This window comes from Megascapheus bottae, chromosome 12 (genome assembly GCF_031878675.1).
Source record: "Megascapheus bottae isolate mThoBot1 chromosome 12, mThoBot2.hap1, whole genome shotgun sequence".
NCBI classification, from domain to species: Eukaryota; Metazoa; Chordata; class Mammalia; order Rodentia; family Geomyidae; genus Megascapheus; species Megascapheus bottae.
Genome location: NC_143520.1, coordinates 35,849,759 through 35,863,783, shown reverse-complemented (window position 1 = coordinate 35,863,783; position 14,025 = coordinate 35,849,759). Strand labels below are relative to the sequence as shown.

The 14,025-nt window shown below is 32.5% G+C and overlaps 1 protein-coding gene across 1 annotated transcript in view; it reads right to left on the bottom strand.

The window, feature by feature from the left end:
- The window catches only part of Lrp1b (LDL receptor related protein 1B), a 1,652,823-nt gene that overhangs the window by 996,864 nt on the left and 641,934 nt on the right, over window positions 1–14,025 (bottom strand). Inside the window, exon 3 of the mRNA XM_090342868.1 lies at window positions 5,530–5,667. Within this exon, the coding sequence (XP_090198994.1) occupies window positions 5,530–5,667 (138 nt within the window). The remainder of the gene's footprint in view (window positions 1–5,529; window positions 5,668–14,025) is intronic.

Genomic DNA, 14,025 nt, shown 5'->3' with positions numbered 1-14,025 from the left:
CTAAGGGACAAGAGGGAAAATAGGCAATACCCCATAGGTAGGATTTCATTAGCTTGATAGAATTCTAGTTGCTTTAAATAGTAAATATGCCTTCAAATACTTAACTTTCCTATAGAAAGGAATTTTTTGAGTCTTTCCATTTCCTTAGAAATGGGGCAATGTCATTCTTTCTGACAGCAGCATAGAATTTCATTGTGTATAAATACCACATCTTGTTGATCCACTCATCCACTGAGGGGCATCTGGGTTGGTTCAGTCAAGTAAGCCAGACTCAAAGGAACATAAGCTTAATGGTTTTCCTCATTTGTTAATCAGTAGAAACCTTGGGCTCTCCTAGCAGAGATTAACAATAAAACAAAACCTAGATACTTAAGGCCATATAGTATGATCCTAAATGAAAGGACCTCCAGCATATAGAAACAAAAGCCATATAATGAGTGATTGTTATCCTTATCTCTCATCTCTTTTGCTATACCTTGGTTATATCATATTGTTAGAGTATTTTGCCTTGTTATCTGATATATTGTATATATGCTTATCTGGTTATTGAAATAGGATAGGGAAGGGGGAAAACAAGATGAGGGACAGGGATGGGGGGCAGGGAAATGGGGAGCAAGACATGTTTGTGAAGCAATGCACCTTCTATCTGGTAAATATATTGTAACCCTTTTATTAATTACAATACAAAAGAATCTGGGTATTCAAAAAAAACACCACAAAAAAAAGAAAGGAATTTCTTGAATAGGGTCCAGTATGATGTTGATTTTGACTTTCGCTTGTTTTTCACTACATGGAAGTGACATAGAACAACACTAAACATAAATCAATTTAGGAATCTAATAAAATGAAAGTACAGAAGAATACCTAGCTCAATCTTTCATGATAATGATAATGACCATATTTATATGCTAAGAATAATCTACATCACTTGCTGAAAATATATAACATTGTAACTTCCAGGAGCTTAAAATGTAAACATATCTCAGTATGTATTTTTGGTTTTCTTGCCCTTTGCAGTTCATTTTATGTGGGCTAGATAGCACATATCATGTCAAATGTCTCTCCTTTAAATCTGTTACAGACAATTTCTGAAAAGCATAAAATTTATTTGTCTTCATTCAATCCTTCTATGATTTGTTTTCATCAAATGAACTTAAGATTCTTTTGAGTATTCAATGTTCTTTCATACACTGAGTCCCTGATGCTCTTAATTTCTAACTTTGCTGTGCATCTCTTACAGTGAGATGCAAATCTGCTGTCAGCTCTCTAGGGATATCTTCCTGCAACCCACAAACCAAATCAGAGGCTGCTCATTTTATTCTTTCTCAGCATTTTTGCCTGTCTCCATCATGACATTTTACCTTCTTGATGTTGACAACAGGGCATTCTACATTTCCAGTCATCAGATACATGTCTGGAAAACTGTCAGTGTTCAATAAATGTTTATTGAAATGAGTTACTGAAATAAATGCCAAATTTACAATGTATTTTAATGTATTTAAAATGTATTTAAAATGCCAAATTAAAAATGTATCATTTTAATAATGTGCCATTTTTCTTTCCTATATTCTTGATGAGAGAAATTATGACTTAAGGTTCCTAAAGACTAAAATAAATTAAAATTTTCAAAATTGGAACAAAAATGAACATTTGTAATGAATAACAATCACTGAGGTTTGGAAATTTGAGTTTTCTGAAGTATTTTTGGTGACATTTTAAAATTGGGGGTAGAAGTGGATGTGCAAACTCAGTTCATACAGGTTTTATGTAAGGACTGGAGTGTAGAAGTGGTTCATTAGAATAGCATTTGCTTAGCTTGAACAAAAATTAGAATACAGGGAAAATATTGTGTATGGGGACAATATTATATATAAATATTCACATACATATATTATATGTAATAGAGTATATACAATTCATATGTTAATATTTGTATATATACAAATACACATATGTATATATGCACATATATCATTTTGGCAGGATGGAAAACAGGCATAGAGTTACATAGTTATTTCTCACAAAGTTAGAATAATCTTTAAATGTGACCTGAAAAGTTTTGGTATCATTTTTTAACATAATCAGAGCAGTATATTCTAGTTATCCCACTATATATATATATGTATATATATATATATATATATATATATATATATATATAATCTCTTTACATCCCAAATGCAGTCTGACTAAGGCTGCAACTAAATTGAGATTCCTTTTCTGTCCACCCACACTATTGGTCATGTAGTGAGCTTTTTAAATATGTTAAGGTTTAAAATCAAATTCTGACACATTTCACTGCATTCAGTTTCTATTTTTCATCCAGCAGTTTGTTGGGTTGTGAAGATTTCAGTGGATAGAACCTGATTGCAAGGCCTTTTGTTTTATAGAAACTTTTATATGTCCATGCAGTTTAGATAGGTTGATATCACTACCACATTGTAAAACTGTGTGGGAAGAGATGAATTTTTGAAAATATAATGTGTAAGTCTACTGCAAAATTTTTACCAGCTCTGTGCTATATATAACCATTCCTATACACAAAAATCCATTTTCTTTCTCCCAATGGAGCAAAATTATGGAGATTAAAATATCAGCTTTTTGGGGGTTGGAAGTTTGGGCCTATTGGTAGAGTGCTTGCCTAGCATGCATGAAGACCCTGGTTCGATTCCTTGGTACCACATATATAGAAAAGCCAGAACTGGTGCTGTGGCTCAAGTGGTAGAGCACTAGCCTTGAGGAAAGCCTAAGGACAGTACTCAGGACCTGAGCATTGGCAAAAACAATATCAGTCCGCAGGATTGGCAGAAAAAAATATCAGCTTTATAGAAAATCATTAATAATAGATACCTTTACCTTATTTCTACTAAAAAGAAACTGATTTTTAAGGAATGTTCAGAAAACAATTTAGTTGACATACAACCATTCCTAAAACCAGAACATAATCTTCTGATAGTTAACTTTCTCCTTATAAATTTTTATAAATATACAAATATTCAACCAAAGATATTTGTATATTTTATTATATTTACATATCTAAGTATATATTTATGTGTTTGTATATTAGAAAAATGGGTAGAAAAATTTTTCTACTGAAGTAAATAGCAAATAAAGATACAAATATAATTGTATCCTTCATAGGTGGATATAATGGATTGTTATTAGGTCTTTATAAAATCATAGAAGTATAAAAAAGGACAAAATAATAAATATAATCTTTTATTTAAAAAGTAAGAGAAACATTTTCCCACAGGATAGAAATGAGAGTACATTAATTTTCAAACTCTTTAAACTATAGCTAAATACAGAAGGAAAAAAGTAGAGAAGTTAGAGAATTAGCAGCTACAGAGCCTAAATCTGACTTATACGAATTTATAATGGTTTCTACAAAGTTCAAAGTAAATATAACACTTTTATTTTTATTTTTCTGAAGACTTTATGTTTTTGTTTGAATCCCTTGATTTTATATAGATCATATGCCCTCAAGTATATGATCATAAACTGTAGATGTTAATAAAAATTAGTCATATTTTCTTATACTTTTAGCTCTGAAATATATTTTAAAACAAATTTATATAGTCATGTCTGACAAAGTTTTATCTCACACTGTGATCATCTTATTGTTTAATGGTATCTACCCGAAAATTTATAACAAATGAAATACAGCAAATCACATCTAATTTAACAAAATTACTTAACATTTGAGAGAAATGGGGACCAAGACATGTGAAAGGGTATCAATGTATGGGAATTAATGCACCATCTATCTGGCAAATATCATGTAACCCTTCTATTAATTACAATAAAATATATGAAAAAAATTACTTAACATTCAATATAAAGCATATCTTTGAAGAAAACTAAACTTTTAAACATTGCACATTTTCCTTTCAGATCGCTGTTTTTGCTAAAATTATTTTTTTTCATATACTTGATTGTAGTTAATAGAAGGGTTACATTATATTTGCCAAATAGAAGGTGTATTACTTCACAAACGTTGATACACTTTCTCATGTTTTGGTCCCCATTTCCCTCTCCCCATCCCCAATTCTTGTTTTCCCCCCTTCCCTATCTTATTTCAAATAACCAAATACTACTTAATTTTATAAAGAATAAGGGTCACAGAACCTTTAGAAAGAAATAATATCTCTTATTTATTAACATGCATTTATTCATAACCAAACTATATTCCACATAGAACCTTCAGAATCCAAGGCTGAGAACCGACACTCAGTCAAGGAGCTGCTAAAGGAAGTAAACTTTCTATAGGAAATGACACATAAATTGTGTCCTTTAGAAAGGGAAGGATCTAGTAACTCTGGATTCTCAATGGGATTTCAAAATTCTTGCTTCTTTGGATTATCTTTCTGAAATCAGTACTTTCCCAAAGCCCTGGGTTTGATTCTGGGTACAACACACACAGAAAAAGCTGAAAGTGGTTCTGTGGCTCAAATGGTAGAGTACTGACTTTGAGAATGCCCAGATAAAGTGCCCAGGCCCTGAGTTCAAGCCCCAGGACTAGCAAAAAAAAAAAAAAAGGAGTACCTGACTTTCAGATTTTAACAATGTACACATATTTTTTTCTGAAATATTATAACTGTAATGACAGACATTTCTCCACATTACTGAAGTAGCATACATAAATCCTCAGATATCCGACTGAGTCTCCAATTTTCTAAAACCTTTTCTATACTTTATTGTTTCACTGATCCCCAAATTATATTCATGCTCCTCTTGGCATTTAGTTTCAATATCCTGTGCAATTTACTCTATTTTTTTGAGAATGTGAAATGTATTTTTTGTGTAGTCATTTCTTTTCCTGGGTAAATATCCAAGCCTGATTCCCTTAATTGATAACTTGTTCCTATTTTAATATCTGATTCATTCTGATCCTCAATATTTTCCCATGTGCTTCTTTTATTATAGTTTTGCACCATACAAAACCTGTTCTCTTTCAGTTACATTATAAAGTAACATTCCAAATTAAATTTTTCTTAATGTCTAGATTTTAATTATTTTTCTCACACATATTTAATATAGAGGTACATTTCCTTATTGTATAATTTAGAGGACATTTTTAATGACTCAACATCTCAAAAAATTTAGTAGTATAAATTGTGAAAATAGCATGGAAGGACATAGTTCCTACAACTACGACTGGTAAAGTACCAATTCTCATAAGTGTTTCTCCATATATTATGTTTAAGTAATCCTTTGGAAACATAAGCTGATACTAGTTTACTGTGACAGAGATTTCTTGTTTGTCCTTTGAGCAAAATAACTTTTATAACAGAGTACACATTAAAAGTCCAACTTCAAAGTTTAAATGTGTCTGTGCATTTTGCTAATGACATTTTCAATAAATGCTAAAGTACATCTTGAAGTGCTATTGACTAGGAGTAAAATTCATGCTCTTTCATTAACTGACATGGTTATAGGTGGAGCGAGACAGAGATGGTGCGTTTTCTTTGTTTTCATTACTGTGGAGACTTGAATATTTCAGTGCTATTGTTCGATGCACATACTCACCGCGGCAATGCACTCCTTCATCATACCCATCTGAGCAGTCCAACACACCATCACACAACTGGGATAAGTGGACACATTTGTTGGAACCAAGGCAAGCAATGTGATTCAAGGGGCACTTGATTTCTATCTCCTCGGGACCTAAAAATTACATAGAAAGGAAAAAAAATGATGTGTGTGAGTTTATAATTTACACTTGTTCAAGATTAAGAATATTCTGTTTTTGAAACAAAGCTATAGAAAATAAAAGACCAGAGAACATATATGATTCTTGATGACTTGAAAATTAGCTTAAATAATTGTAAATCTAATTTATAGGTATATGTAGAATATGACATACTGTGCAGTGTTTTAAATAATGAGGTAAATAAATGTTTCAATTTTTAAAATAGTGTAGGCTAAAAAATTGAAATGGTTATGTTCTACCTCATTCATATATCACTGAACAAGATACTTATTCTCCCTGAGTTCCAGTTTCCTCAACTGTGAAATATAGATATTGGCAAGGACTCTTCAAAAATATATAAAGTAACCTAAATAAAGTTATTCTATACACATTGAGTAAATTTTTATCGAAATACAAAACCAAAATAAGTTTCAGTCTGAGTATCAACATAACTCTGAAAATATTTCAGTGTTTGGAACATTTTGAATCTTAGAGTTTTGAACCACGATGTATATTTCATAAAGTCTACTCTAGTGTTCAAAGATATGCAGTGATTCAAAATCTGACATACTTCTAGCCCCGAAAATACTGACAAAAAATTCCTGAGTCTGTAATGCTATTTTTAGTTATATTAGTCTTTCAGCTGTTTATTTTTAACTGAGTGTTCAGAATATTAGGAGTAGCTATAAACTGTTTCTATTTTATTTTGTTTTTGTCAGTCATGGGGCTTGAAATCTGGGCCTGGACCCTGTCCCTGAGCTATTCAGCTCAAGGCTTTTGCCCCACCCCTGGAGCCACAGTGCCTGTTATGGTTTTCTAGTGCTTGATTGGAGATGAGTTTCTTAGACTTTAGTGCCTGGCCTGGCTTTGAACCACAACCTTCAGATCTCAGCCTTCTGAGTAGCTAGGATTACAGGTGTGAGCCACCATGAGCAGCTAGTTATAAACTCTTAATATGTAAATTATATTATTTTTAAAATTAGTAAGCACCACGACACACTAGAGCTTAGTTGACATTGGGAATATGGGACAATCATTAAGTTTACTTGATCTCATATATATTTTTTGTAATCTCCTTTCAGGTTTGCAACGATGTTGTTGAATTAGAATATCTTTTCATTACTTTTAAAATACGTCTAAATCTTTATCAAGCATTCAGATTGTCTAGTTGTCTTTGTAAATTTTAGTTGTTTTTTTTTTTTTCAAATTGTAGTTACATGCTGTGTAGTTTCTCTGTGTGTTTCCAGTGTTTTCAGGGTAGTAGTTCAAATGTTACTACAATGATGTACCAAACTAATGTTGATTATGACAAGCTTCATGATTCTATATTTAAGCTCATTTCTTATTCTTTCTCTGATGTATGTTTCTATAACTTAAAAATTAATTTACTTCTAAAGTTGCATATTTATGTATATGTATTTTGTGTAATTAAGACACATTACCACCATTTGAATCCAAATTATAGGTATGAAGCAAAGTGAAATATTTTCCCTTTCTCAAAATATTGTAGATTTGTAAAATTAGCATAAACTCATTTGAAAATAAAATATAAAGCTATATTTTTTCATGTATTTTATTGTAATTAATAGAAGGGTTACATTATATTCACCAGATATAAGGTGCATTACTTCACAAATATTGATACCTTTTCTCATGTCTTGGTCCCCATTTCCTCCCCACTCCCACCCCTCATCTTGTTTTCCCCCTTCCCTATACTATTTTAATAACCAGATAAACAAATATACAATATATCAGATAACAAGGCAAAGTACTCTAACAATATGAAATAACCAAGGGACAACAAATGAGATAGAGATAACATAGAAAACAATCACTCATTATATGGCTTTTGTTTCTATATCCTTTCATTTAGTGTCATACTATCTGACCTTATGTATGTAGGTTTTATTCTATTGTAAATCTCTGCTAGGAGATCCCAAGGTTTCTACTGATTATGACAAATGAGGGAAACCATTGATCCTATGTTCCTTTGAGTCTGGCCTACTTCACTTAAATATGATTTTCTCCTAGCAGAGATTTACAATAGAACAAAATCTAGAGACATTAGGCCAAATAGTATGACACTACATGTAAGGACTTCCAGGATAAGGAAACAAATGCTATATGAGTGACTGTTGTCCTTAATGTACTATGTTATCGCTCATCTCTTTTGCCATCCCTTGGTTATCTCATATTGTTAGAATTTTTCACCTTGTTATTTGATATATTTTATTTTATTTATTTTTTTATTTTTTAATTTTTTTATTGTAATTAGTAAAAGGGTTACATGATATTTGCCAGATAGAAGGTGCATTAATTCACATACATTGATACCCTTTCACATTTCCCCATTTCCCTCCCCCCCCCACACCATCCACCCGTCTTGGTTTTCCCCCCTTCCCTATCAAATTTCAAATATCCAAATACAAATAAATTCAATATATCAGATGACAAAGTGAGATACTATACCAATATGAGATAATATTTTATATGTGCTTAATTGGTTATTTGAAATTGAATAGGGATAGGGAGAAATCAAGATAAGCGGGGGGAGGGTGGGAGAGAAATGGGGACCATGTCATGAGAAAGGGTATCAATGTTTGAGAAGTTATGCACCTTCTACCTGGTGAATATAATCATGATAAAATTATTAAAAATACGATTTTTTTCTAAGTTCTTCCATTTCCATACAATGGGGCGATGTCCTATTTTGGTGGGAGTGCAAACTCATTCAACCACTATGGAAAGCAATATGGTGATTTCTCAAAAGACTAAACATAGAGCTCCCCTATGACCAGAAATTCTATTATATGGGATTTACCCAATCATCCAGAAACGAGGACATACTAAATCCACTAGCACAACTATGTTCATTGCAGCATTATTTACCATAGCAAAGATATAGAACTAACCCAGATGCCCTTCAGTTGATGACTGGATCAACAAGATGTGGTATTTATACACAATGGAATTCTATGCTGCTGTCAGAAAGAGCTATATGATTTTTTAATCAACATCTACAAACAGTTCTTTCAAAAGTTAAGTAGTTGTTCTATTTATTTATTTATTTATTTATTATTGGTATAATGTGTAATGGGGTGCTTACTTCTTATACATTGATACCCCCTCATGTTTTTGTCCCCATTTCCCTCCCCTCACCCACTTCCAATCATCTTTTCCCCCTTCCCTTTCTTATTTAAAAAAAAAAAACAGATTAATATATATACAATATACCAGGTAACAAATAGTCAGATATCATAACAATATGAGATTATTGAAAAATATTTCCTTCTATTACTGTCAAAGTAATGTTACACCTTAGAAGAACAGTTCATAAACTTAAGAGGATTTAGAAAGTTTGAGTAAGAAAACAGAAATATAATATTTTATAAAATAGCAAAACAGCAAGATTTTTATTTTGCCAGTCATTGGGCTTTAACTCAGAGCTTGAGCTCTGTCCTTGTACTTTTCTCAAGGATAGAGCCCTACCACTTGAGCCCCAGCACCAGTAGCACCTTATTATTATTTTTTTTTAATACATGTGGTACCAAGGAATGGAACCCAGGCCAAACTCACAGCTCAATAGCAAGATTTTTTTTTAATGATACATATTACAGTTGAAAAGCAGGCTCTATTGCTGGAGAGAGAGAGAGAGAGAGAGAGAGAGAGAGAGAGAGAGAGAGAGAGAGAGGGGGGGGGGGGGGAGGGGGGGCAGGGAGAAGAAAACACCAGAAGTGATATGTAAACCCAGAGTCCTGAAGAAAGGCTTTGGTGTTTATGAATTTTGGAGAACAGTAAAACATTAACAATGTTCAAAGTCAATATACAGCACTCTTAGTTTATTCTAACGTAAACTTTGTTTGAAAGGACCCGAGAAATGCTTGGTTTCATGATCAGCTTTCCAGGACAGTCTTCACCATTTCCCATGTACTCAGCCTGGTTTCTATATCAGTTAAGCAAACAATAGATAGTTGAGCAACAGGAACTGCAGGCAGTCTTTCCCTGATTTTCATTCCAAAGCATATGAAGAGAGTGATCATGAAGTGAAGAGGGGAGTAGGGATTCTGTGCAGAAATTGCCCTAGATTGGGGAAATTATCTTCACAACTGAGTAATCCAAATCAGTTAGTAACCACTATTTCTACTCCTGTACCTGTGTTGCAAACAAAGGCATGGATAGTAACAGTGCCTCATGTATTCCTGAGAATATGCCAGTGCTTCATTTATCTATGGAAACCTTCAGACATTTAAGACATTTTGAAAGCAGAGATTATAATATGGGCATTGAAAGGAACACGTTTAGATAATCCATAATGTAGCTGGCATTTCTTTCTCAGGTATTTAATCATGATAAATTTAGTGGACCTTGAGGTAAGAGTGACAAGGAAGTACAGAAGGAATTTAAGTAATTCAAAAAGATGTCTATGTTGCACCAACGACAGATGTCTTAGATTATCACCTCAGCTTTGAGCAAAATGCATATGAAGAAAACACTTTAGGTGACCAAAGCAATTCAGCAATATTTGAAACTGTAATGTAAAAAGAAATTATTGAATTAGGGCCTTGGTGGCTTACTCCTAGCTACTCTGGAAGTTGCAAACTGGAAATCACATTTCAGGGCTATCCTAGGCACAGAAATCTGTAACAATGTTATCTCCAGGTAACTATCAGAATACTGGAAGTAGAGTTGTGCCCAAAGATCAAGGGAAAGCACCTATGCCCTGACTTCCAGGCCCATGATTGGAGGAAGGAGGGGGAGGAGGAAAGACAGGGGGCGGGGCTAAAGAGAGAGGGAGAGGCAGGAGAAGGAAAAGAGAGAAAGGGAATATATCACTAGGGGGAATCTAAATTATACCTATATATAAAAATAGTCTCGTGTGTATACAATATAAGCCTTTGTGGTAATTACACTGTTGTTGTTTTTTAAATTATTCTCTTAAATTTTACTATCTGGGAGAACAGTTGAGTAAAATGTTGGAGAAGTTGGAAGGAAGAGAGTGGGAAGGGAGCAAAAAGGCAATAGATGCAATAAGTAACTTTACATAGATTGTTCGTGAATGTATGTATGTATGTATGTATGTATGTATGTATGTATGTATGTATGTACGTATGTAGGGAGGGCTGGGTGCCAGTGGCTTGCACTTGTAATCCTAGAAAGCTTAGTTCTGAGGATTGTGGTTCTTAGGATTACTTGTAGGCTTTACTCAATTATTAAGTTGTAAATCTAATTGTAAAACTGTAGTTGTGTTCACAGTGATGCTAGAGGAACACAAAATTCTTCAAAATCTGACTGGATCTTGCTCTTTGTAACATATTGCATTATTCTTTATTTTGCCTCCCCTAATCATGTTGCTCCTGCAGAACTACCCCATATATATGACTGATGAATTTCCACACCCTTATTAACTTCATTTTCCATCTATGAGAGGAACATAAAATCTTCTCCAATAACAATTTTCTGGTAAAATTTTGCTAACTTTAATCTCTTCAGCCCATTATAAATTTGTCTACAACTGTTACTTGTATCTATCTGCTTATTAGACTATGGGATGCCTGAGATCAATGATTATTTCAAATTTTGCTCTATAATACTAGCAAATAGTTCCTAGCCTGACATCACTATGAACTCAATGCATAGTTGTTAGATGAAAATTCACTTTATTATAATTCTACTGAAATTCAGCCTTGGTTTAGATTTCCTTTCCTGTCATCAATGCTTTATCATGAATGTTAGGATTGTCTTTTATACTATGACTAATTCATAATTGCAATATTTCCTATTTGTTGCCCACAACAGAATAGAATTTATTTTATTGATGTAAGTGTTTAATTACAATTTAATTAAGAATCATTTACAAATAATTTTTAGTGCTTGCATTCCGAAACATCAATGTCAGATTTCATTTCCTGAAAATGAACCATTTTTAACATTTCTGAATTTTTTCATGCAATGCCATCATCTAAATAATAAACATCTTCATCTAGGTAGTAAAAATTCAAACCTTAGTCTTTCCATAAAGCTTTCTTTATTGAAAAAGAAATGAGTGGACATATCTGAAAATATATGATGTTCAGAGGCCAAATCCTTGGATCTATGTGTTGATCTTTTACTGGGTTTTTGTTTAAGGTTGAATAAATATTTAACCTTGCAAATTCACACTTGACATTTGAACAATTGAACAAGAAATAGCATTTATCACAGTGGTGTGGCATGACAAGCAAAGGAAATAATTTTGAGGGGCAGCATGGATGTACTCTACAAATGTGCAGTGCTCTGTGAAACCTATTATTCTCCTTCTGTTCTATCAGCCTGAATGGACAGTGTGTATATCACATTTTTACTTTCTTATTACATGTATAATCATACATGTACTATATATTATATACATTAATGATATGCATGTTATAAATTATATATATTATATACACTGGGTAAAATGTGTCAAATAAAATACATTAATAGCATAAAATTAACATTTTCTGCATGAAACTACCAATGACAGGAATAACATGTAAAAGATTTGGAAATTTGAAATTGTGTGGTTTGAAATTTTATTTAATTGTGCCTATTTACAAACTTTGAAAATTGATATTTCATTATCTTACACAAAATGTTTTGAAACTCAGTATTTAGTAAGGTTAATACTGACTTTAAAACATTGCAAATGTAAGGATCATTTTCTTATAGGACTTACTTTGGAGTATTTCATCTGGTTAAAATTTTTCTTTAATTAGATTAACAATAGTTTAATTCATGAGAATACAACTTAAACATTAGCTTTCTTGAACGACTTAGAAGAGTTTTATGGATATGGTTCATAAATATAGTTATATAGAGATATCTTAAGAACTATTGATCATTTTCAAATGCTGACTTGGCTATGTTTTATTTTTCTTTTAAATTTGTCGCAAAATTTTCAAGAGTATAGGTAATACTTCATCTTTAAAAGTCTTATAGAATTCTACAGGGAAACTATCTTCACCTGAGCTCTTTTCGGTTGGTATTTCCCTGATTGCTTCTGCTATTTCATTGTATGAAATAGGTTTATCAATTTCCTTACCTCTTCTTGATTCAATGTGGGTAGCCTATATTTATTTAAGAAATCATCCATTTCTACTAGACTTTCCTATTTCTTTGAGTACAGGCACTGGTAGTACTTACTCATAATGAACTGAATTTCTTGGATATTGGTCGTGATTGTTACTGTAAAAGAATTTTACACAAATACAATATAGCTAGTGTCTTGGACATTACAGATAGACTGACAAATTTACTATTCTAAAGAGGAAAGAAAACTCACACAATTAGTGCATTGAAATATTATATTATAATATTATGATAATTATTACAACTGTGATATTATTACAACTGTGAAATGTAGTGTGGTTTGAACACAAAGCCTTGCTATTGCTAACCCATGCTACTCTATGACTTGAGACAATCTCCAATACTTTGATTTAGTTTATTATTTTTCAGATAAGATTTTGAGCTTTTGCCAAAGGATGACTTAGGACCATAATATTTCTGCACGTGCACCATGCATAGCTATGATCATAGTTACACATGAAAATTTATTGAGGTGAGAGTTTTGCTATAATTTGCTCAGCCTGAACTGTCTTCTTCCTAATCTTCCCTGAGTAATGAATTTTGAGCCACTGGACCTAACTCATACTATTATGAAGGAAGTAGCAAAAGGTGTGTATGATTACATTCCATGTAGTTGCTATCCTTGGATACAGATACAAAAATTTATCATTTTCTGATGTTTAATAGAAAAAGTGGCCTGGTAATAAGTCCAGGAGTTTCTGATACAATGTTAGTATTCAATACTTAGCCTCATCCCCAGTCTCCCACAATGTGTACAACTGTGAGGCCTATACCATGGATAACAAACTCATATTTTAATTCAAATGGAAAAGGAAAATTTATTGTGTTCCAGATAAGATTATCTTTGTATTTTTAAACTTCAGTTTCTCAATAAAACCATAGTAACCATATCATTTGTTAGAAAAATCCATGTGAGTATATTTAAGGATGGAGAAACATGAATAATAACCTCTAAGTAGTCAGGCACAACCAATCAAACAGTAACACACCAGATCAAATAATTTCTATATGAAACAGGTTTCAGTAATAATTTTTGTGTTTTCATACTACACCTGGATGTTGTAAAGATTGAATAACTGGAGTGGATGTGAAAGTACCTCACTCTATCTGGCTGTACTGAAATAAGGATGGTGGGTCTAACTGGCACTATCTTAACAACCCAGTGGATGATAAGGATTTGGGTTTGTCAAATAGTATATTGACTTCTTGGTGGATGAAAGTGAAGT